Here is a 21,191-nt window from a genome sequence, read left to right on the forward strand (position 1 = left end):
CCTGTCTTCCTCAGTACTGTCGCTACCGACTAGCAACAGCTCTTTGGGGCTTCAGGCAGGATCTTTTCTCAGCCTGACCAGGTGACACCAAAGAATGAACCTTTTGCACGCAAAGCATACTCAGACCCCAGACTGGTAACACCACCACCAAAAAAAATAGGGTCATAAGAGATTCCTGGTCTTTGGGAGGTTAAATAAATGCAATACCTTCTGTCAATGATCACCCAATGACAGAAAACTCTGATTAAAGGGATCTCTTTGCTGTGTGATCTCCAAAGTCAAACACACAGAGAGAAAAAGAGGTTGTGCAGAGGGAATTTCATTTATTGGATTATTTTGCATTCCCTCTGTACCACAATCCCACACAGTACCAGCAAAAATTCAGTCCCCCTCAGCAGTATTTTCACCTCATCTGGAGCCCTTAAAAATTAATTATCCTTCATTAAATAGTCTATTTTTTCTTGGAAATGTAAATGAAAGGGTTTTGCAAAACGTCTTTTGGGTAAAAATGAAAAGGAAGGAAAGTGATGCAAACATTATTTGGCCTGTTTAAATTGAAATAGGGCTCATATAAAATGTTAAGGTACATTACTGTGGAGCTAAAATGGCAAGGAAGAGGCTGCATTCCTGTGATGGGATGATGAGCTGCTTGTGCGTAAAAGCGTAGTCCCTCAGAGTTTGCTCAGTTTAGCTAAGCTCTGTCTTTAGCGGAGCCCTTAAGCATGGCTCCGTCAATCGCTGGCAGAGTCCGACAGTGGGCGTCTACGGAACCTACTCCAGCATAAAAGCTCCTTGACGGAAATGTGTCGTCTGGATTCACGGCGCGACAGTTTCCGGCGAGGAGTGGGTGTACCTATGGGAGGTCCTGAAACTTCTCCGCTGTTATTGCTGGAAGACTCCCTGAGCCATCCCTTCGCTTCCCTCTCTCTCTGATCTCCCATTCCCCCCCTACTGGTGCCTTCCTCCGCTGCTGAGTCTCTCCTGACTTCTGAGAGCCCCTCCACCTCCTGTCTTTCCGATGGCAGTTCCCTGACATCCACCTCCCCTCCAGGGCCCCCTTCACCCCCTCCCGCCTCCTCCCCTACTGGCGGTGAGGATGGAAAACCCCGGAAGGAACACTCCTCCTCATCAGAGGATTCAAACACTTCTCGCCACTGCCTCCCGTCTCTTCTCCCTGATTCCTCTTCCTCGTCGGAGTCTACTCACTCCTCCACCCCTGACTCTGGGAACCCTTCAAACTCCCCCTCCTCATCGGTAGTGCTGAAGTGTTCCCTCCTGAACCGTGCCACGGGCTGAGGTTTTCTCGGGAACCGTTGATGAAACGTTTCTATTAAAACCTCGTCACTGACCTCCTCTGCCGGTACCCATGTGTTTTCTGACTCCGCTTCCCCTTCCCATTCTACCAAATACTCTACTTGATTCCCTTTCCACCTGGAATCAATGATTTCTGCCACATGCATGTTGCGTTCCCTTTCTTCTATGACTGGTGTTTGAGTAACCTCCCTCTCACGTTCTCCCCACTCTCGCCCCTCTCGGTACGGTGACAGTAAGGACCTGTGAAATACTGGATGCAGTTTCATATGGTTGAGCAATCTGAGTTTGAATGCTACCGGGTTGACCTGTTGTATGACCTCAAAGGGTCCCAGCCGTTTGGGTCTCAATTTCTTACACCCTCCCTTGAACGGCAGTCCTTGGGTGGATAACCACACCCGGTTCCCCACCCTTATGGTTTCACCTTCCCTTCTGCTTCTGTCTGCTTGCTTCTTGTATTCTTCCTTGGCTCTCTCTAAGTTGAGTTGGAGTTGCCGGTGGATCGCTTCCATCTCTTCAACAAAGTGTTCTGCCGCCGGGACACTCCACCTCTCTCCTCCTTCCCCTGGAAATGCCCTGGGATGACACCCATAATTTGCCAGGAAGGGACTCATCCCTGTGGACACGTTCTCCGCGTTGTTGTAAGCAAATTCCGCCAGGGCCAACTTATCTACCCAATCATTTTCTCTGTCACTTACATAACACCTCAGGTATTGTTGTAAAATCCCGTTTGCCCTTTCTGCCTGCCCATTTGTTTCTGGGTGCCTGGCAGTTGAAAAATTGACTTCCACGTGCAGTAAGCTTCCTCCAGAACCTGGAAGTAAATTGTTTCCCTCTGTCTGAGACCACCCTCAAGGGGGCGCCATGCAATCTGAAAATATGCTTTACAAACAACTTGGCGGTTTCTTCCGCTGTGACTGCGTGTGAACAGGCTATGAAATGGCACATCTTAGTTAATAGGTCTACCACCACCATGACAGCTGTTTTCCCTTTGGATTTTGGCAGATCCGTCATAAAATCTATGGATACCGCCTCCCATGGCCTTTCTGGTGTGGGTAAGGGTTCCAATAGCCCCGCTGGTGCCAGCCTCTCCCCTTTCGCTCGCTGGCACCTGTCGCACCCCCTAACATATTCCCGTACGTCTTCCCTCACCTTGGGCCACCAAAACTCCCTGGTAACCAACCACATGGTTTTGTGCTGCCCAAAGTGCCCCGCTGTGGGGCTGTCATGTAACTGCTTGAGCACTCTGCCCCTCAGTTCCCCATCGGGTATGTACAGTGCCCCTTTGTAATACAACGCTCCGTTCTTTTCCTCAAACCCCCCTGTGTTCTCCCCTGTCCCCCTGAGTTCTCTGAGTTTCTCTTGGGCATATTCATCTACCAGTTCTCTTTGCCCCACCAATGCCGCCCCACACACCCAGTGGTCCTCGGGGATGATATGCCTTTCCTCAGGCACTCCCTCCCCCTCTAAATACTCAGGTTTTCGGGAGAGAGCGTCCGCCCTGACGTTCTCTGGTCCTGGTACGTAACGGATTTCAAAATGGAATTTGGAAAACTCCTGGGCCCATCTCACTTGTCTCTGGTTCAGTACTCGGGCAGTTCTCCAGTACTCTAGATTTTTGTGGTCGGTCCGCACTTGGACCTTGTGCTGCGCCCCAATCAGCAAGTGTCGCCATCTCCGGAATGCTTCATGAATGGCGAGTAGTTCTCGGTCGTATACGGTGTAGTTCCTTTTGGATTTGTTCAACTTCCGCGAGAAGAAGGCACACGGTCTCCATTCCGATGTACCTTTTCCCGGCTGTAGAAGCATGGCCCCCACTGCTCTGTCTGAGGCGTCAGTCTCCACTCTCATTGGTTGCTGTAGATCCACGTGCAAAAGTTGTTCTTCCGACGCAAACACCTTCTTTAATCTTTCGAACGCTTGCTGCGCCTCTTCCGTCCAGACAAATTTCTTCTTGCTGCTGAGACAATCAGTGATGGGTGCCGTTAAGTGGGCAAAGTTCTTGATGAACTTCCGATAGAAGTTTCCGAAACCCAGGAACCTTTGCACGTCCTTCTTAGTTTTCGGTGTCTTCCATTCCAGTACCGCTTGAACCTTACTAGGATCCATGGCCAATCCCTTGTCTGACAACCGGTACCCCAGGAATTCCACCTCTCTGGTATGAAACTGACACTTCTCCAGTTTCACCCACAGCTGGTTTTCTTGCAGTCTGCTCAGTACCTCTCTTACGTCTCGCACATGCTGCTCCTCATTCTCTGAGTACACCAGGACGTCATCTAAGAACGCTACGCAGTTCTTGTAGAGCAAGGGTCCCAGGACGTGATTCATGAACGATTGAAAACAGGCCGAGCCCGCCTGTAGACCGAAGGGCATAATGAGGTACTCAAAGGCCCCCAAGGGGGTGAACATAGTGGTTTTCCACTCGTCTCCCTTTCTCATACGTATTAGGTTATATGCCCCCCTTAGGTCCAGCTTGGTAAAAATTTTCCCTTTCCTCACCCGGGTCAGAATGTCATCGATTCTGGGCATGGGGAAAGTCACTGGTTCTGACACCGCATTTAGGGCCCTGAAGTCCACGACCAATCTGGGTTTATTCGTATTTTTTTTGTCCACAAAGAACACTGGGCTGCCCCCCACCGCTCGTGACTCTCTGATGAAACCCCGCTTGAGATTCTTGTCAATGAACTCCCTTAACTCCTGCATCTCCCTGTCTGACATTGCATACAGCTTGCCCACTGGCAATTGTGCTCCTGGGAGTAAGTTGATTTGACAGTCAAATGGTCTGTGCGGGGGCAGTTTGTCTGCTTCCCTTTCGCTGAAGACATTAGCCAGGTCGGCGTATTGTCGTGGTACCTTGCATTTGTCTGTTATTTCCACCCCTGCTAGCGTGGCCTGGGTTCCTACTTGGGCCTCCCTTTCCTTGCAGTGTGCCAGGCAATGCGCTGACCCAAATGAGACTACTCTCTGGTGCCATCCCACTAGCGGATCATGCAGCGCTAGCCAGCTCATTCCCAAAATAATGGGCACTCCTCCCAAGGTGGCCACATTAAACACTATCAGTTCTGTGTGCCTTGCCACCCTCATTATCATTGGGACAGTCTGCTGGTTCACTTCTCCTCCCAACAGTGCCCTCCCATCAATCGTGGTCACCTGCAAAGGGTTACTTAAAGGGATAGTCTGTATCTGGTGTTCGGCTGCAAACTCCTTACTCATAAAATTACAGGAGCTGCCTGAGTCCAATAGCGCCATTATCTTTAGTGGGTGTCCGTTTGGCAGCTCTAGCAACACCTCTATTACAAGCGCTGGTCTTGGGGGTTCCGGCGTGGGCACATTCACTGCTCTTTGGCCTGGCTGCTGTGCCCCGATGGTGGCAGCCAGGCGTTGGCTTTTACTTGCTCTTTAGCTCCCTCCTCCTCCCCCCCAACAGCTCCCGCCATCCCTTGCCATTCCTTTCTTTGCGGACAGACTCTGGCAAAGTGACCTGGCTGTTGGCAGAGAAAACATTTCTTGGCGCTCTTTCCCTCCTTCTTCCGCCCTTCACTGGGGTTTGAAACTGCGCGCGCGCGCGCTGTTCCAATTTCCATCGGCTCTGCTGGCGGGGAATGCTGCTCGGGAATCTCTGGAATGCAGAAATCCCTCCAACGTTCCCCCTTCCCTTCCCGCTTCTCCAAGGCTCTCGCCTCCTGGCGTGCTCCTATGGCCAGCGCGGATTTAGTCAGCTGGTCCATAGACTCCGCCCTGGGCACCTGGGAAAGTTCGTCCTTCACTGCCGAAGATAGTCCTTCTTCGAACAGCATTTGTATCGGTTCCGCCGCTAAATCCCAACCCAATTTATGGATCAGCATGGTGAACTCAGTCCAGTACTCACGGACAGATCGGCTTCCTTGTTTACACCCCATTAACTGTCTGCGCACCACTCCCTGCTCAATCTCGCTGGAAAACATCAGATCCATGGCGCGAAAAAACTTCCTTGTGTCCTTTAGGGCGTCATTATTAGCTGCCATCAGGGGTCTCACCCAATCTTTCGCCCCTCCTTCGAGATGGCCAATCACAAACGCTACCCTCGATTCCTCATCAGGAAAGTCGTCAAACTGCAGATTGAGAGCATATTGCATCTCTGTCCTAAAGGCTTGATAGTTCCTGGGATCCCCCCCAAACTTCTGCACCAATCCTGGCACCTTCCTTGTGAGTGGGGTGGTTTTTCCCTTTTCTGCATCCTGAGCCCTCCTCTCCTCGAGCCTAGCCGTTTGCAGCGCTAGCTGGACCTCCAACATCCTGTACCTTTCTTCCAGGCTTGGACCCGCTCCAGCTCCTCCCGCTGCTCTGGCTCCGGCTGGGTTGCTCATGATGCCTCTCCTTGCACAAGCTGCTTTCAGAGACTGTTGGACTGCTGTGATGGGATGATGAGCTGCTTGTGCGTAAAAGCGTAGTCCCTCAGAGTTTGCTCAGTTTAGCTAAGCTCTGTCTTTAGCGGAGCCCTTAAGCATGGCTCCATCAATCGCTGGCAGAGTCCGACAGTGGGCGTCTACGGAACCTACTCCAGCATAAAAGCTCCTTGACGGAAACGCGTCGTCTGGATTCACGGCGCGACAGTTTCCGGCGAGGAGTGGGTGTACCTATGGGAGGTCCTGAAACTTCTCCGCTGTTATCGCTGGAAGACTCCCTGAGCCATCCCTTCCCTTCCCTCTCTCTCTGATCTCCCATTCCCCCTCTACTGGTGCCTTCCTCCGCTGCTGAGTCTCTCCTGACTTCTGAGAGCCCCTCCACCTCCTGTCTTTCCGATGGCAGTTCCCTGACAATTCCTTCAAACTATCCTGCTTCAGGAGAGATTTTCTTTGTCAGAATTAAATCTTTGTGAATTCTAATATGAACTGACCTGATATGCACCTCCTGGAAGAATGTGCGGATTGCAACAGAACTATCTATTGAATCTTGCACTTCTCCAATGTTGTGACACAACTTAAAAAAAGTATCAAAATGTGCTTTAAAATGCCTGTTTTGAACGAAACATTATTTTAGAGAAAATCCTTGGGGGGTGTCACAAATTAATGCAAAAATGGGATGGAACTGACACCTGAGTATGAAAGTGATGTGTGAAAGTGACATTGACCAAAAAGAATTCCACCTATTCCTAACCTAGGTGCACTGAACTTTGTACTGGGCAGGTATATGTACATTTATTTGGTTTTTTTGGGTGCACTTAGGGCTTACCCTAATAAAACTTCATATATGTCATGCAGAGTTATTCCCCAGTCTTCCTGGACCAATGACACCATGCTCTATTTCAAAATGCCACAGCAAGAATCTAAAGATTATTTTCCCCCACAATGGAAGTAGATCAGGCATCCCCAAACTCAGCCCTCCCAATGTTTTTGGGACTACAGTTCCCATCATCCCTGACCACTAGTTCTGTTAGCTAGGGATGATGGGAGTCGTAGTCCCAAAACATCTGGAGGGCAGAGTCTGGGGATGCCTGGAGTAGATGTTTGCATTAGGAGAGTAGCATCCTCCATCGCTCCACTCAACACTTTTAGAAGACACAGGACAGTGGCAAATTAAGTGGTTATAACAGCATCACCCGAGAAAGGGAAATCTCAGCATGGAAAGCAGCCACACATCTTGTTGAATTCTTTTTAATAACTACACTGCCATTGAAAGCCTTGAGAAATGGCAGCCACAGAACTGGTGGTGGGATGGTAAGAAGAGAGTGGGAGAGAGACAAAGAGAAGAAATGGGTTCACAATAAACTTACAACAGAATTATAGACAATCTGCCGTCTTCTGAATTGGAATGTAAAAAGCTACGGTTGCTATGAACCTGGTGCGGCAGATAGTAGAAAATATTAGTCATCCAAGTAATGACTTGAAAATTTCCATTATCCCTAACTCATCAACCAGACCCATGGGAATTTTCAGTGACTCTAACAGCCCATAAAGCTAAGACTCCAATGAAGTCAATACAAAATAGATTTACATTAATATAGTGTAAATAGGAGGGAACAGGGTGGTCTTGTATCTCGTAGAAAGTCAAACGCTAATGTGCAATTTTGCCTGTGATGATGTCAGGGAGTCTCAGACCTTAATCAGAATAGTGAATATGACATTCAGTTCTCCTGCTAAGGGGCGAATGACTTGATATTCAGAGAAGTCACATTCAGCAGATGCTTAACATGACTAGGCCTGAAGCTTAATGCTAAGATATTATTTGTTTGTTTGTTTAAAAACGTACTTCCGAGGCAGCTAACAAGTCAAAAAGCCAGACTAGTTAAACTCAACCAATGATTGTTGGGATGCTGGCCAGGAACACACCTGTTAAACAGGATTATTAGAGATGCATACTAGCAACACTTATATAAGAAAGGAATCCGAGATTCTGTCTGGGATACTGCTGAAATCAGGAAATAGCTAGGACTGATGGGATATCCGGAGGGCACCAGGAAATTCTTTTCTTGGGGAAAGCGTTTAAAAATGTTACACTCCCTTACCTACACTCTGAAGAGTACAGCGAAGTATCTTGAGAAATGAAAGAGTTTAGTTCATGGGTATGGACCTGAGCAGGATGCATTTGCCCAAGCAGCAGATGTCTCTGTGTGTATCATTCCATCAGCCTACGTTGGTATGTGTTTCAGATCTGTCTTTGTGTATGTGTGTGCACAGGGATTTGTCTGTCAAGACGGCCTGTGCACCAGTCTCTGCTTGTGTTATCCATCTGTCTGGGAACTTTTAAAGGCAAATCTTTTCTTTCTCTAGGTATGTTTGAATAAGCCTTTTTTCTGGGAGAAGAGGAAGAGGTTTGGTATCTTCATTTAAAGACACACTTATCTGCATATAGATACATTCAAACGTCTGGTGGGATGGGGTAGGAGAATTGGATGACGTACGGTCTGGATGTCTGTGTATCACATTTCAAAAGGTTCACGGTTCTTGAATCAGTTTACAAGGCCCATAACAACATGAGTCCAGGTTATCTCAAGGATCACCTGATCCCTTATATCCCAATCTGATCACCGAGATCTTTGGGGGAGTCTCTGTTGGTGGTCCCCCATGAATGAGATACATGGCTTTTAACTATGAGGAGCTATGTGTTCAATGTAGTAGTGCCAGGCCTGCATAATTTCCTCCCAGGTACCCTCTTTGCTTCAGTTGTATGACTAAGACTCTTAAAACTAAGGCAGCATTTTAAGGTAGCATTTGGGTTTTGTGATAATTTTTTATTGTTTTATTATCTCATGTTCTGTGCATTGTTTTTCTCTACATTGCTTAGAAATGTGAATAATTAAGTGATATATAAATGTCTTAAATAAAACAAACCTATTTCTGACATAACACTTCTAGTGAGTAGAAACAGAATCCAATTCAACAGTAGCATATGTTATAAGTAAAATACGTATAGTGTCACTCATTTTAAGGAGAAACACATACAAATAGCTGGCAAGTGTCAAATTTAAATATAGGATTGTTGTTTTGTCTGTCAATGAACAGATTCTAGGAGCAACACAGCCAAAAACTAACCATACATGCTTTTGCTTGGACAAGCACATTTCTGTTTACTATTTAGAGAAAAGAGCAAACAAAAACTTTCACAGTGAAAAGTAAAATACCTGTGAAGATAAAAGGTATCACTTTCCTGTGTCTGAATGGATTGTGTTTAGAAGAGATGAGCCGTTAAACCGAGACATGATATAGATTTTTGACTGTTGTTCTAGAGAAGGAAAGCATTTTTTTCTCTCCTGAAGAATTCTGCACAGGTGACTGGCAGGAGTAAAGAAACCCTTTTATCAAAGATCAAAGCAGAGTTTTCTTCTTCGCCGCCACTGTCTTATAATCTCTCCACCACTCACAGCTCTTTGTGTCACTTCTGTTTGGTTCAGACTACTAAAAACTGGAGCTGTGCGTAAAAGGCCTGTTGAAATACTTCACCCAGTTTGTGCACAGAGAAATTTGGAAGACCATTTCAGTGAATTTCTCCAGTAGTTTTCTCAGGGCAGACTGGCTGCCATCTTGGACCCTCCACAAGACCTAGCTTTGTTGTGGGACACTGAGCAGGAGGGAGCCACCAGACAAAAAATAACAGAGAATGTTTAGAGAAAATACTGCAGAGGGACCTTTTTCTTTGTGCGTGAGAAAAATACAGTCACACAGCAACAGGGATACTATCCTCCAATAAATCCATAGTTTCAATACTCTCAGCATCTACATCTGTAGCTTCTTTATGATGGTAACATGGCTACAACATGGTCTGATCCATGCCTCACATTGCCCAGAAGCATGGGTCTGGAGTTGAATATATGCCCTGCCTACTTTCTGCATTAAGGGTTGAGACCAAGGAAGCTGATTCTGCCACTGAGCAGTTGTTTCTCTCAGATCTCCGCCCGTCCTTCCCCTCCCCCCGGCAAGATCTGGGCAAGTAAATGCTCCCAGAATTCCCCCTTACAAGAAGGAGATGAGAGATTCAGGAATCCCACCAGTTCGTTCTGAAGTAAAAACTGAGGACCTGTGCAATTTCATAGCATCCTTTTTCCTAATGATGTTCATTACTTGTTATCTTAGGCTTCCATTGCTTGACATCCTCCTTCCTTCCTTCCTTCCTTCCTTCCTTCCTTCCTTCCTTCCTTCACCTACCATGTTCTTTCAACTCTGTTTCATCTTCCTGGCTCTGCCTTTTAAAATTCCATTTCGAAACCTGTCTGCCTGTTTTCCCTCTTGAACGCTCATTTGTACTAATCCCTCATCTTGCCTCATACTCTATTTGCCTTCGAATATACAATTTAGGTGTCTTGCGTGCCGAGTGCCAACAAACTATGCCTCTTGTACTAATTTTGTTTTCCTTTAGGACAAATGTAATTGCTAGTTTGTCCACACCAGCATCCACTTTATTGCTACTTCTCTTGGTTGAATTCCTCCAGGATATTATAAACACACCGAGAGAAAATGATTCATAACACAAATTCACTTTCTCAAAAAAAAAGAATCTGCATAGCTATTGCCCAAAATTTCACTACCAATCATTTGCTAATTTCATACTGTGTCGTTATAGGGTACAGTCAGTAAGCATCACTGAACTAAGTTGTATATGGATGGAGCTAGGAATTTCCTGTTACAGCCATGTCCTGTTTAAGAGAGGCAATAGAGTTGTCTTGCCTACCGACAATACTGTTCTCTTAAGCCAGGCAGCCCCAAACTCAGCTCTCCAGATGTTTTGGGACTACAATTCCCATCATCCCTGACCACTGGTCCTGCTAGCTAGGGATGATGGGAGTTGTAGTCCGAAAACATCTGGAGGGCTGAGTTTGGGGGTGCCTGGCTTAAGCCTTCCATTATATACTGCAGTTGTAACTGGATACCCCTTAATGGATCACTGCCTTGCCGTGGCGAAGGGGCTTGAATAACTCAGAGAAGCTATGAACTATGCCGTGCAGGGCCACCCAAGATGAACAGGTCATAGTGGAGAGTTTTACCAAACGTGATCCACCTGGAGCAGGAACTGGCAAGCCACTCCAGTATCCCTGCCAAGAAAACTCCATGGACAAAGACAACACAGGAGTGCCTGGTCCATGGTGTCACGAAGAGTCGGACATGACTAAATGACTAAACAACAACAACTGGATATACAGTTTGAATTGTTTAAATGGGACAGATGGATTGCCACAGATGCTTTGGGGGGTCTCTTCAAACTTTATGATTCTATGATCTGCACTAGGCATTTAAAGCCATGTCAGGACAATTTGAACAGTCATGGTTTCCTGAAAAGTATCCTGGGAACCGCAGTTTGGTTTAAAATGCTGAGAGAGTTGATCCCTATTCCCCTCCAAGGGCTGCAATTCCCAGAGTGGTTTCACAGTCAATCCCTCTTCACAGGGAACTCTGGAAATTGTAGCTCTGTGAAGAGCATAGAGGTCTCCTAACATGCTTTTGGGGGTCTGAGGTTTCTTTCTCCTGTTCTACAAGCATCTGGTAGGTCATTGTTGAAGGGAGTACGCTGCATCAGATGGGACTTTGTTCTGATCCAGCAATGCAAGTTTTACCTTCTTATGTAAGGGGAATAAAATGGCAAAGGATCAAAGGCAGAATACAGAGGAGGAAGGTTACACAAAAAGGCCTGAAATGTTCCCAGCCGGCGTTTAGAGGATTTCATAGAGGACAGTCTTTCCAACAATATTTAATTAACGATTGTACAGATTCACTGACATTTTGTTTCAAATGTGTCTTACAAAGGACCTAAAGCATGAGAAGCAACTTCTGAGCACCAAAAAGATGAGTTGAAGAAAGTGCCCTAATCAAACCTTTCATTGTTCTCACAAAAGACACCAGAATGGGGACAGCACTTTCATTCCTCTTTTGGAAAGAGGCTGTGCTAAGTATTTTCAATTCCACTGAGAGAGCAAGAAACAAGGCAGGGGGAAAAAATGCAGACCTGCTTTAAAAAGGAAAAATAATAATAATCAGCAAATCTCAAGGTGAATCAGATTTAAAAGCTCCAAAAATGGACACTGCTATTCCGGATTGGAATAAAAAGTTATGTAACTGACTTTTTAATATTGAAAAATACTGGGGTACATTTTTAGCTCAGTGAGAACCATATAACACCTTGGGGGTTTTTAGTGCCATTTTGTTAAGGCTGAAGTTCCTAAACACATTTACTTGAATGCTATATTCCACTGGAGTTAAAGGTAAAGGGACCCCTGACCATTAGGTCCAGTCGTGGCCAACTCTGGGGTTGTGGCGCTCATCTTGTTTTATTGGCTGAGGGAGCCGGCATACAGCTTCAGGGTCATGTGGCCAGCATGACTAAGCAGTTTCTTGCGAACCAGAGCAGCCCACGGAAACACCGTTTACCTTCCTGCTGGAGCGGTACCTATTTATCTACTTGTACTTTAACATGCTTTCGAACTGCTAGGTTGGCAGGAGCAGGGACCAAGCAATGGGAGCTCACCCTGTCGCGGGGATTCGAACTGCTGACCTTCTGATAAACAAGCCCTAGGCTCTGTGGTTTAACCCACAGCGTCAGTGGGGTTTTATTTCCAAGATGCAGTATAAGCCTATGCATATCTACTCAGAAGTATATCACAGTGAATTCAGTGGGGCTTGCTCATAGATAAGTGAGTCTAGGGTTGCAGATGGGTAAATGTGTTAAGGATAAATATATGAAACTCAACTCTTCAGATCACATTTTAAAATTGACATTAATTGAACGTGTTTTGTACAATTTGCTAAATTACTTGGTCTTTTCCAGAAGACAGACTTTGTGAAACCCTTCCTAGGTATGTGTGCTCAATCCATTACATGTGGAAGCATGCATATGTCTTCAAAAATAAGCAGTCCAAAAGCATGAATGTATTTTCTGTAAATAGACTTTGCTAAACCCTCCATTATCTATCTGCTGTCAATCCATTACATGTGTGCACTTGCATATGTCTTTTTTAAAAAAATCATAAGAACTGCCAGGCTCACCTGCTCCCACCTCTTCCTCTGGCACGGCTGCAAAAATAATACTGCCAAGCAGATCAGAAGCTTCTATGTTCATATAAGATTAACTGCAGCTTGCCATACTGATACTGTACAAACCTATGCAAACTGTGGTTAAACACAACTATGCTTAGTGGAAACAAGCTATCTTCAAACCATAGCTAATGAAGTTGGCTTGCTTCACTAAACATAGTTAAAATTAACCATAGTTGAGTGTTTGAATGACCCACTAAACTGTGGTTAATCTAAAAGTCAAAGCTTCCACTCCTCCCCTCATGGTCACACAGGAAGAGGCATGGGGTACACAAGCTCAAGGGGAGACTGGGCTTGTTCACAAATGTAGCTAAGGGACCTGTCCTACAGCTTCATAGGCAAGCTACACAGGATTCATCACTCATATAGAGTCAGCACATGAGCACCGTGATGCTGCAACCAGGCTTCAAATAAATGAAATCCAGTACTGTGTTATTATTGGTGCCATGCCACTATAATCTCTCTTAAGAAGTGATGGCTCACTTATTTCAAAGCAAGTTACCATCAAAAACTAGGGGTGTGGGTTTTTCTTTTAAATAATAAATGTTTACCAAATTAAATGTATTTTCCAAAGGGAAGATGAAAAAAGAGCTGCAGAGGTGATTTTCCACCTGCACACTCTTCAGATAACGTCTGCTTTTAATTTTTAACAAGATGGATAATTATTCTCTCTTACCTGCCCGCCATAGTAAAACTCTTCTGAGTCATTATCTCCTTCTGAATCTTCTTCAACCGCACTACTGTGCCTTGATTCCTGCTTAAAAGAAAAGCAGATGAACTGAGTAAACTTGAAATACAGCTTTTTTTACCTTCCTCTTCTTCAACTATTGGAAGCTTGTGCAGCACTAGCTAATTCTGAGCAATGAGCCAGGAAGTCCCTGGTTTGAATGATACCTCTGCCATGAATTCACTAGGAAGCTTTAGGTAAGCCCTTCTATCACAGCCCTCTAAGACTTCCCCTATGGCCCTCAGGACTCCCTCTAACCTTGCTTCACATCCTTATTGAGTGGTTTCTTAGCCTGGCTAGAATACATCCTTGCGCAGGAATTTAACCTTAATTATTTACAATTTTTGTTTAACCCACAAGAAAGAAGGGCTTTTTCGCTAGCTAGGTTCAATTCTAATCCTTCTAACCTCCTTAGCGGTAGGTTTGCGGGTATGGCAGAAGGAGATAGGATGTGCCCATGTGATGCCCACCTGGTGGAAACTCTAGCTCACATGGCCCTTAAATGTAAAATGTATGATGAACTCCACCAACAATTTTTAGACCATCTATGTATTCCAACATGGAAACCAGAGATGGAGGTTATACACTTCTTATTAAGGGGAGAGACCAGGAGCTCACCAAGACCGTAGCTAAGTTCCTCTATTTGATTTTTTTGTCACCTAAGTACGCTACAGGATCCTGCCCTTGCTAGAGACCCACAGAGATGAAATAGGTTGCTCTCCTCTTCTTCCCTTTGGCAAATGACTGTCCTGTTGAAATGGTGACGAGATCGCACTGGTTTATGTATTCTGAATGTTTGTAAGTGATGCCAATAAAGGTTTGATGATGATGAATACAACCTTTAATAATGCTATGGGATGGAAGTTGGGGGAAGAGGAAGCTAACCTGTGATACAAAGGTAACACTGCATTTATTGTTCCACCCACTTTTGCATCTGACTCTGCTTGCTATATGGTCCCTGGAAGGTTGCCTAGGAATTAATGTGGACCTTGGACTGAGAAAAGGTTGCACACTCCTGATCTACAATATGGGCTGTATGTGTGTGAGAGAGGAATAATAATATTGCCAATTTGCAGGGTGGTTGAAGAATCACAGCTATGAATGTGACATGCTCTGAAGACTTGAAAGAGCTACGCAGAAGTGAAGTGTTGTTACTAAAAAAAACCAAGTCTCTACCAAAGCTGGGTCATTGCCGCACTCGCCTTAGGCCTCAGAGTATCCCATGTAAAATGGTCGGCCTCAAGAAGATCAGCAGGAGCTTAGCCAAAGGAAACACCAAACTACCTGACAATCCAGGCACTAGGCCATTATTAGTGAATACATTCTTGGGGATTCTCTGAAGCAGTAAAGAGATATCCCAATTTATACAGTTCACAAGTGTGACTGTGTACACAAGCGTGACTGTAAATGGTGCATGGCCCAGGTTGAATGCACAAGATCTCTATATGATCACAACAGCCTAGAAAGTATATGGAAATGGGTGCTGGCTTCCTGTGTGTAAAATGGAACATACCAGATATTAGAGAACCTACCTAAGCAATGTAAAATGCTCATTAACTTCATTAATATTTACATTCTAAATATCAGAGAATCTACATGAAAATAAATGTATAAAGCAACTCTTTGGGCTCCTTTTCTATCTGTAGTAACTGTGTCAGCTCCTGTTTAATGAAGAATTGTTTGACCAATCTAAGGCATGTCCAAATCACATTCAGTATACTCATTCATACTAGTTTTTCTCTCTCTCCTTTCCTTCTCTCTCTCTCTCTGTCCCTCTCCTCTCCTCTCCTCTTTCCATGCACAACTGTGTGTAGTATTTTAATTTATTTTTTGATGCAGTGAATTAGCCTTATGTCATTACTATGTACTAACAGTGACTTGTAACATATGCAGCCAAGGTTCACAAAATAAATAAATCCTGGGCATCTAAATACTTGTTGCTGGCCCCTAAGCATTTTAGTATTTTTCCATTCTTGCAAAACTGTTGTCTAAATGTACAATTCAGACACTGAGAAACTTAAAATAGTTTCCCAACTCTTCATGCAATAGACTGTCCTGGAGGAACCCTTCACATGATAGCATGCTTCGTTCATTTCTCTATTTGGAGGAAATTTCAGCATTTGAATAATCAGAAGGTTGCAGAACCAGGAGGACAGCTATTTAAACAAGGATCTATAAACACTGAGCTACACAGATGACACATAGCAGGTAACTAGCAATGTCATATCCCTGCAGTTTACATAATGACTACATTACTGTATATATTTGAATCCTATTACCCACATTTCCCTCTTTGATCAAAACCATTTTTGATCTAGGCTATTGTACTTTCTTCATTCATGTCTTGTACACAGGTCTGTAACTGAATGGAAATCAGCTGTGTAACTATCAGAGAGTGAAAGCAAGAGAGATCTGCTCAAAATCACATTCCATTTGCCAGCAATTTCCACAGCTTGTGATTCTAATCTTTTTACAGTTATCTTCAAATTCTTGCTTTACAGTATGTGCTTCATATACATAGACAGGAAAACTGTACTGCCAAGAAGTATTAAACAACAAGACTCTTTTTTTTTTAAGGATCACCCAATTTTCTGGAAAAAATATGCTTATTTATTTTATTTTCTCCCTATAAGTAACCTTAACGAATGGGGGAAACATGCTGCAACATCTACAGTTCGCTGTAACAAATAAGCCTTCTCAAATGCATCTTCATCACAGATGATCAAATCATAAAATGGAATAGCATGCTGTGAATGTTAGTGGGCACAACTCTTCCCCAGTTCCCACTGAAATGAGAATTTCACAGCAGCACTGAATTTTATTAAAGAGAGGCACCTAATAGATTGCACCCCCTCGGCTAAACTAGGTTTTTAAAAAATCCTTTTCCAGGCTGTTTGGCTTCAAGGTAGTCTCTGCCATGCAACAAGTTGAGACACTTCTAGGAACATAAGGAACTGCTTTATATTGAGTAAGACCACCGACCAAGCGAGGGAAACAGCAGATAGAGTCTCTTTATGCAGTTAGATATTTGGAAGATGAAGGTTCCCAAAGCTTGGTGAGAGAACCTTTTGTTCTTTCTTCCCATAGGCCCAGTAAAGGTAAGGTACCCCTGCCCGTACGGGCCAGTCGTGTCTGACTCTAGGGTTGTGCGCCCATCTCACTTAAGAGGCCGGGGGCCAGCGCTGTCCGGAGACACTTCCGGGTCACGTGGCCAGCGTGACGAAGCTGCTCTGGCGAGCCAGCACCAGCGCAGCACACAGAAACGCCATTTACCTTCCCGCTATAAAGCGGTACCTATTTATCTACTTGCACTTAAGGGTGCTTTCGAACTGCTAGGTGGGCAGGAGCTGGGACCGAAAGATGGGAGCTCACCCCACCACGGGGATTCGAACCGCCGACCATGCGATTGGCAAGCCCTAGGCGCTGAGGTTTTACCCACAGCGCCACCGGCGTCCCATAGGCCCAGTAGTGCTTTCTTATTTCAACCTGTTTCCACAACCTTAAAATCCCTCTTCCCCCTGCCACCTACTTGATGTAGTGTGTGCAACTCAGTTGGTTGCCAGCATTAAAATCAATACAAGACAAAAAAACAAAAACAAAAAACAGCTCTCTGAACATGTTCAAAATCTTGTTTTCCCATTTGGAGCTGGAAAGAACTTGGGAGAGATATAATATTTGGCAATTACTGTTTCTGAGCGTTACTAGGTCAACAAATTTGTATTCTAGACCAGATCATAACAAGTGCTGCAACATCACTACTGATGGAAGATCACACCACTTTTATTTATTGCTTGATTGATCAACTTTTATTTACGACTGAACTATCAGCCAGTCTTCAGACTTTTTATTCACACCAGATAACCTGTACACACAGGTTCCATGGACATAATATCATCCTATTCATTTCACTGGCAGGGACAGTTCCATGTGCACATTCCACGAAAGAGTGAATAGACCTTTGGACAAAAGCTGGGGCTCCTCTGAGCATGCTAACTTGGCAGAAGTGGTTTCTCTGACTTTTCTTAATTTACTCCGCAATCTGTTTGCAAGCATTGCACTAACAAAGCAATACTGTACCTCTCCATTTTCCCTTTGCAACCTTGATTTTATGGATAAACAGCAGTTGACATCACTGGTTTTTCGCAATTCTAAAAAAAAGAAAAGAAAAAGGGGGAAAGAGGACAAAGTTAGCAGGTAAGGGTGTGAAGGGAAACTTTATTTCAGTGACCCTGGACTTTGATATAAATACCTGCAAGACAGAACTAAACCATAAGAATCTCCCTGAGACTGGGTCAGTCTATGACTGTATTATCCATTCTGGCTTAGCAGATCTCCAGAGCGTCTTTCAGAAGTCTTTCCCACCTCCACCAACTGGAGATGAATGTAATGAACATGGGACATTCTGTGTACGTATCATGTCCTCTACCACTGAGTTATTGACCCTTTTTCACTTTGATGTGCAGAAAGCAATGGGGCAGGGAAACAGACATGGGGTTCTGTTTTCTTTTCTTTCTTTCTTTTTTATAAGTTTTTTATATTTACATTTCAACAACAACAAAAATTAAACAGTTCTCACATATCAAACGTCGACTTCCCTCCCCCTCTTTCAGCGGTTCCGTGAATTTACCCTTTTCTTCTTCTTTTTCTGCATATACCAATTAACTCTGTTTATTCTTTTCCTCATCTATTTCATATATGTTTGAGAAACTGCAAGTTTTTCCAGTAACCCTGCTAATGTCCTAATTTGTTTACAATTTGTTTGTAAATAGTCAATAAATGATTTCCTTTCCTTAATAAAAAGTTTGTTGTCTTGATTTCTTAATTCTTCCAGTAAGTTTTGCCATTTCTGCATAGTCAATTCATTTCTTTAGCCATTCTTCTTTTGTTGGGACTTCTTCTTTCCATTTCTGGGCGAATGCCATTCTTGCGGCAGTAGTTGCATACACAGACATAGGGTTCTGGTGCATATGGCAAGGCTAGTACAAGAACTGGCACAATCATCAAGGATTTTGCTAAAAATCAGATTCCAGACACTGAATTTTCAGTGCCCATCTGTGTTTAGAGAGCACCTTCCCTGCATCATAGCTGCCAACTTACAGATTTGAAAATAAGGGACCAGCAGCCTTGAAAATAAGGGACCAGCTGCCAAAATAAGGGACCTGCAGCCTCACCTGTTCCAGGCACTCCAGTCTTCCTGTCCTCCTGCAGTCTGGTCAAACTCATGCTGGTAGCTTCGAGAACACTGTCCAACCAACTTTGTAACCAGAGGTTCAACTGAATAGAATCTGAATCACATGCACCACAAGGCCTATGCAGCCTCAACTTAAGATGGCTCCCTGGCCTGGCTTTGCACTGCAAAGTTTGCAGCAGCACGTGCAACAAAATGGCGTCCAGCGTTCAAAACCCCCCTCAGCTTGCATTAACTAGCCACACACAAGGCATGCAAGCTCCACCCCCCAGTCATTCTTAGACTTCTTATTGGGTGAGCAACACAGCCAAGCAACACAGTTGGAGCCTCCCTCCTCCCTGGCCGGCAGGAAGGGAGGGAGAGGAGCTGCTTCCTTTGAAATTTAAGGGACATTTAAGGGACATCCATCAATAAGGAACAGCAGCGGGACATGGCCCTGGAATAAGCGACTGTCCCTTCAAATAAGGGACACTTGACAGCTATGCCCTGCATACTGCCGCCTTCCACTGAGAATCCAGCCTGAGGCTGCCAGAAACATCTGGCAGGGGCGTGGAGCCTCTTAATGTGGTGGTGATGATCTGTGTGACAAGGCACTCAAAATGTTACAAAGAGGGTGTGATTAACAAACCCCAGGGAGGATGTTCCCAGTGCCATCCCCATGGTAAGTGTGAGGCATCAGCCCCAAGTAAATATTTCATACTCTTGTAAATCTCACATTTTATTTTCCCGCCATCTAGTGTTACCGTGCTATTTTAAAACTAATGTAGAATGAATGTTCTAATCACATCTGAGTTGTTGATTTTAATTACAATTCCTGCAAAAGCTAATGTGAATGTATTCCAAATATAATTTATACTTTTAACCATGGAGGTAAAAATGGCCATTAAGTCTTGATGGAAAATACAAAATTAACGAGTTATGTGTAAAGAAAATGGTCTATGTTTACTGTGGCCAATCAGAGCTAGCCTGGGACATTTTGGCACTGTAACAGCACACGGTAGAGAACCAACTCCAACTCACATCAGCTCCAACCAGCCTGGCCAAGAGTAAAGGAAATGGGATTTATGCTCCAATAACCTCTGAAGAGCCATTGGTTTCCCATCCATCTAATAGCACAATCCTATACATGTCTGATTGGAATTCAATGTGGCTTACTCTTGGGTGAGTGAATGTAGGATTCCTGCCTATATGTGTTATTATAGTTGTTATGGAACACTCTAAGCCCTCAATCTTAAAGCAACCTGCTAAATAATAGCCAGGAAATAATTAGATGTTAAATACTAACCAGCTACTCCTCAACAATCCTTCCCAATGTTTTATCATCTCTTATACTTCTTTTGTCCTTTCGCTCCCCAAATAATCACCCGTCTGCTTATAGAAAGCATTTTGACATCTATTGGCATCTTCAAGGCTTTTTTCTTCTTCATTATTTATACCCTCAAGTATACTGGGGAAATTTGGTTCCTGGTGTGTCTCACAGGAATACAGTCAATTCCAGATGATCTAAAACATGGCATCCCAGTCTTCTTCATCTGCTGGTATTGATTTGTGTAGCTTTAGAAATATGAGATTTATCCTAGGCTTGCATCAGGTCAGATCAGAAAACAAACCAATAACTTTCCTCCAAAAGGTGGGGAATAGCTTATCTTGCAATCCAGACCAACTTTGCAAAGAAAGCCCACAGAGGCTGAAACTCTCTCCCACCGAGGCCACTGAACTCCAAATTCCTTCCTTCTTTCCCTTAAAAGCCCCACTTACAGACTGGGTCAGTGATGGCACTGCAAATGGTTGGGGAGAGGTGGGTTTTTTCTCTTCCTCCCTCTCCAGTGCTCAGGAGCAAGTGGGGCTTTCAAAGAAGAGGGTGTTTGGGCAGGATGACTTGGATGGTAGAGAATAAGCCTGGCATTCATCTTGAATTTTAATCAAAGGTGAAGGAGTTTCTGGAGTTCCCGATGCTCAACTCTTCTTTGAAATGAGCACTACAAGACCCCCAAAGCTCACATTTGACCGAAAGCCCTAAGATCATGCCCTAAGATCTTTTATCTGTTCTCCCTTGCAGTCATTTTATCATCGCTCCCAATTGCCATTAATTGCTTTACAATGTTGAGGGCCAAAGGAAACCCACCGGTCTTTTACCAGTTCCAAAAGACTCGCTACAAGTCCCACGCAGCCAACAAGTGTGAGAACTGCCACTTCAGACTTTACTTCTCAGAGGTTAAACAACATATGCGATAAAAGAAACCTCCCACCTTTATAATAACCACGATGGAGCACAGAATATAGCCACGTCAAAGAAAATAGAATAAGTTTAGTTCCACAAAAATCAGTCCTCAGGCCTTGCCTTTTCTGAGTTCCCAGTTGATTCTGAAATCACACCTGTCCCCTTACTTACTGATATCTATGTCCTGGCTGCAACCTTCATGTTTCTTACTATGTATGCAAGAGCAGTCAGAGCAGTGTGATGGTG

The 21,191-nt window shown here is 44.5% G+C and overlaps 1 protein-coding gene across 6 annotated transcripts in view; it reads right to left on the reverse strand.

Moving 5' to 3' along the window:
• Window positions 1-21,191, reverse strand: part of PARP8 (poly(ADP-ribose) polymerase family member 8) — a 163,775-nt gene that overhangs the window by 60,351 nt on the left and 82,233 nt on the right. For 3 of the 6 annotated variants that reach the window (XM_081881415.1, XM_081881417.1, XM_081881419.1), the window contains 2 exons: window positions 17,614-17,684; window positions 13,486-13,566 (listed from right to left, as the gene is read on the reverse strand). In XM_081881415.1, the coding sequence (XP_081737541.1) occupies window positions 13,486-13,566; window positions 17,614-17,684 (152 nt within the window). The remainder of the gene's footprint in view (window positions 1-13,485; window positions 13,567-17,613; window positions 17,685-21,191) is intronic. The other 3 variants (XM_081881418.1, XM_081881416.1, XM_081881420.1) reach the window with 1 other exon arrangement.

Source organism: Podarcis erhardii (assembly GCF_964252035.2).
Source record: "Podarcis erhardii genome assembly, chromosome: 11".
Lineage (NCBI taxonomy): Eukaryota > Metazoa > Chordata > Lepidosauria > Squamata > Lacertidae > Podarcis > Podarcis erhardii.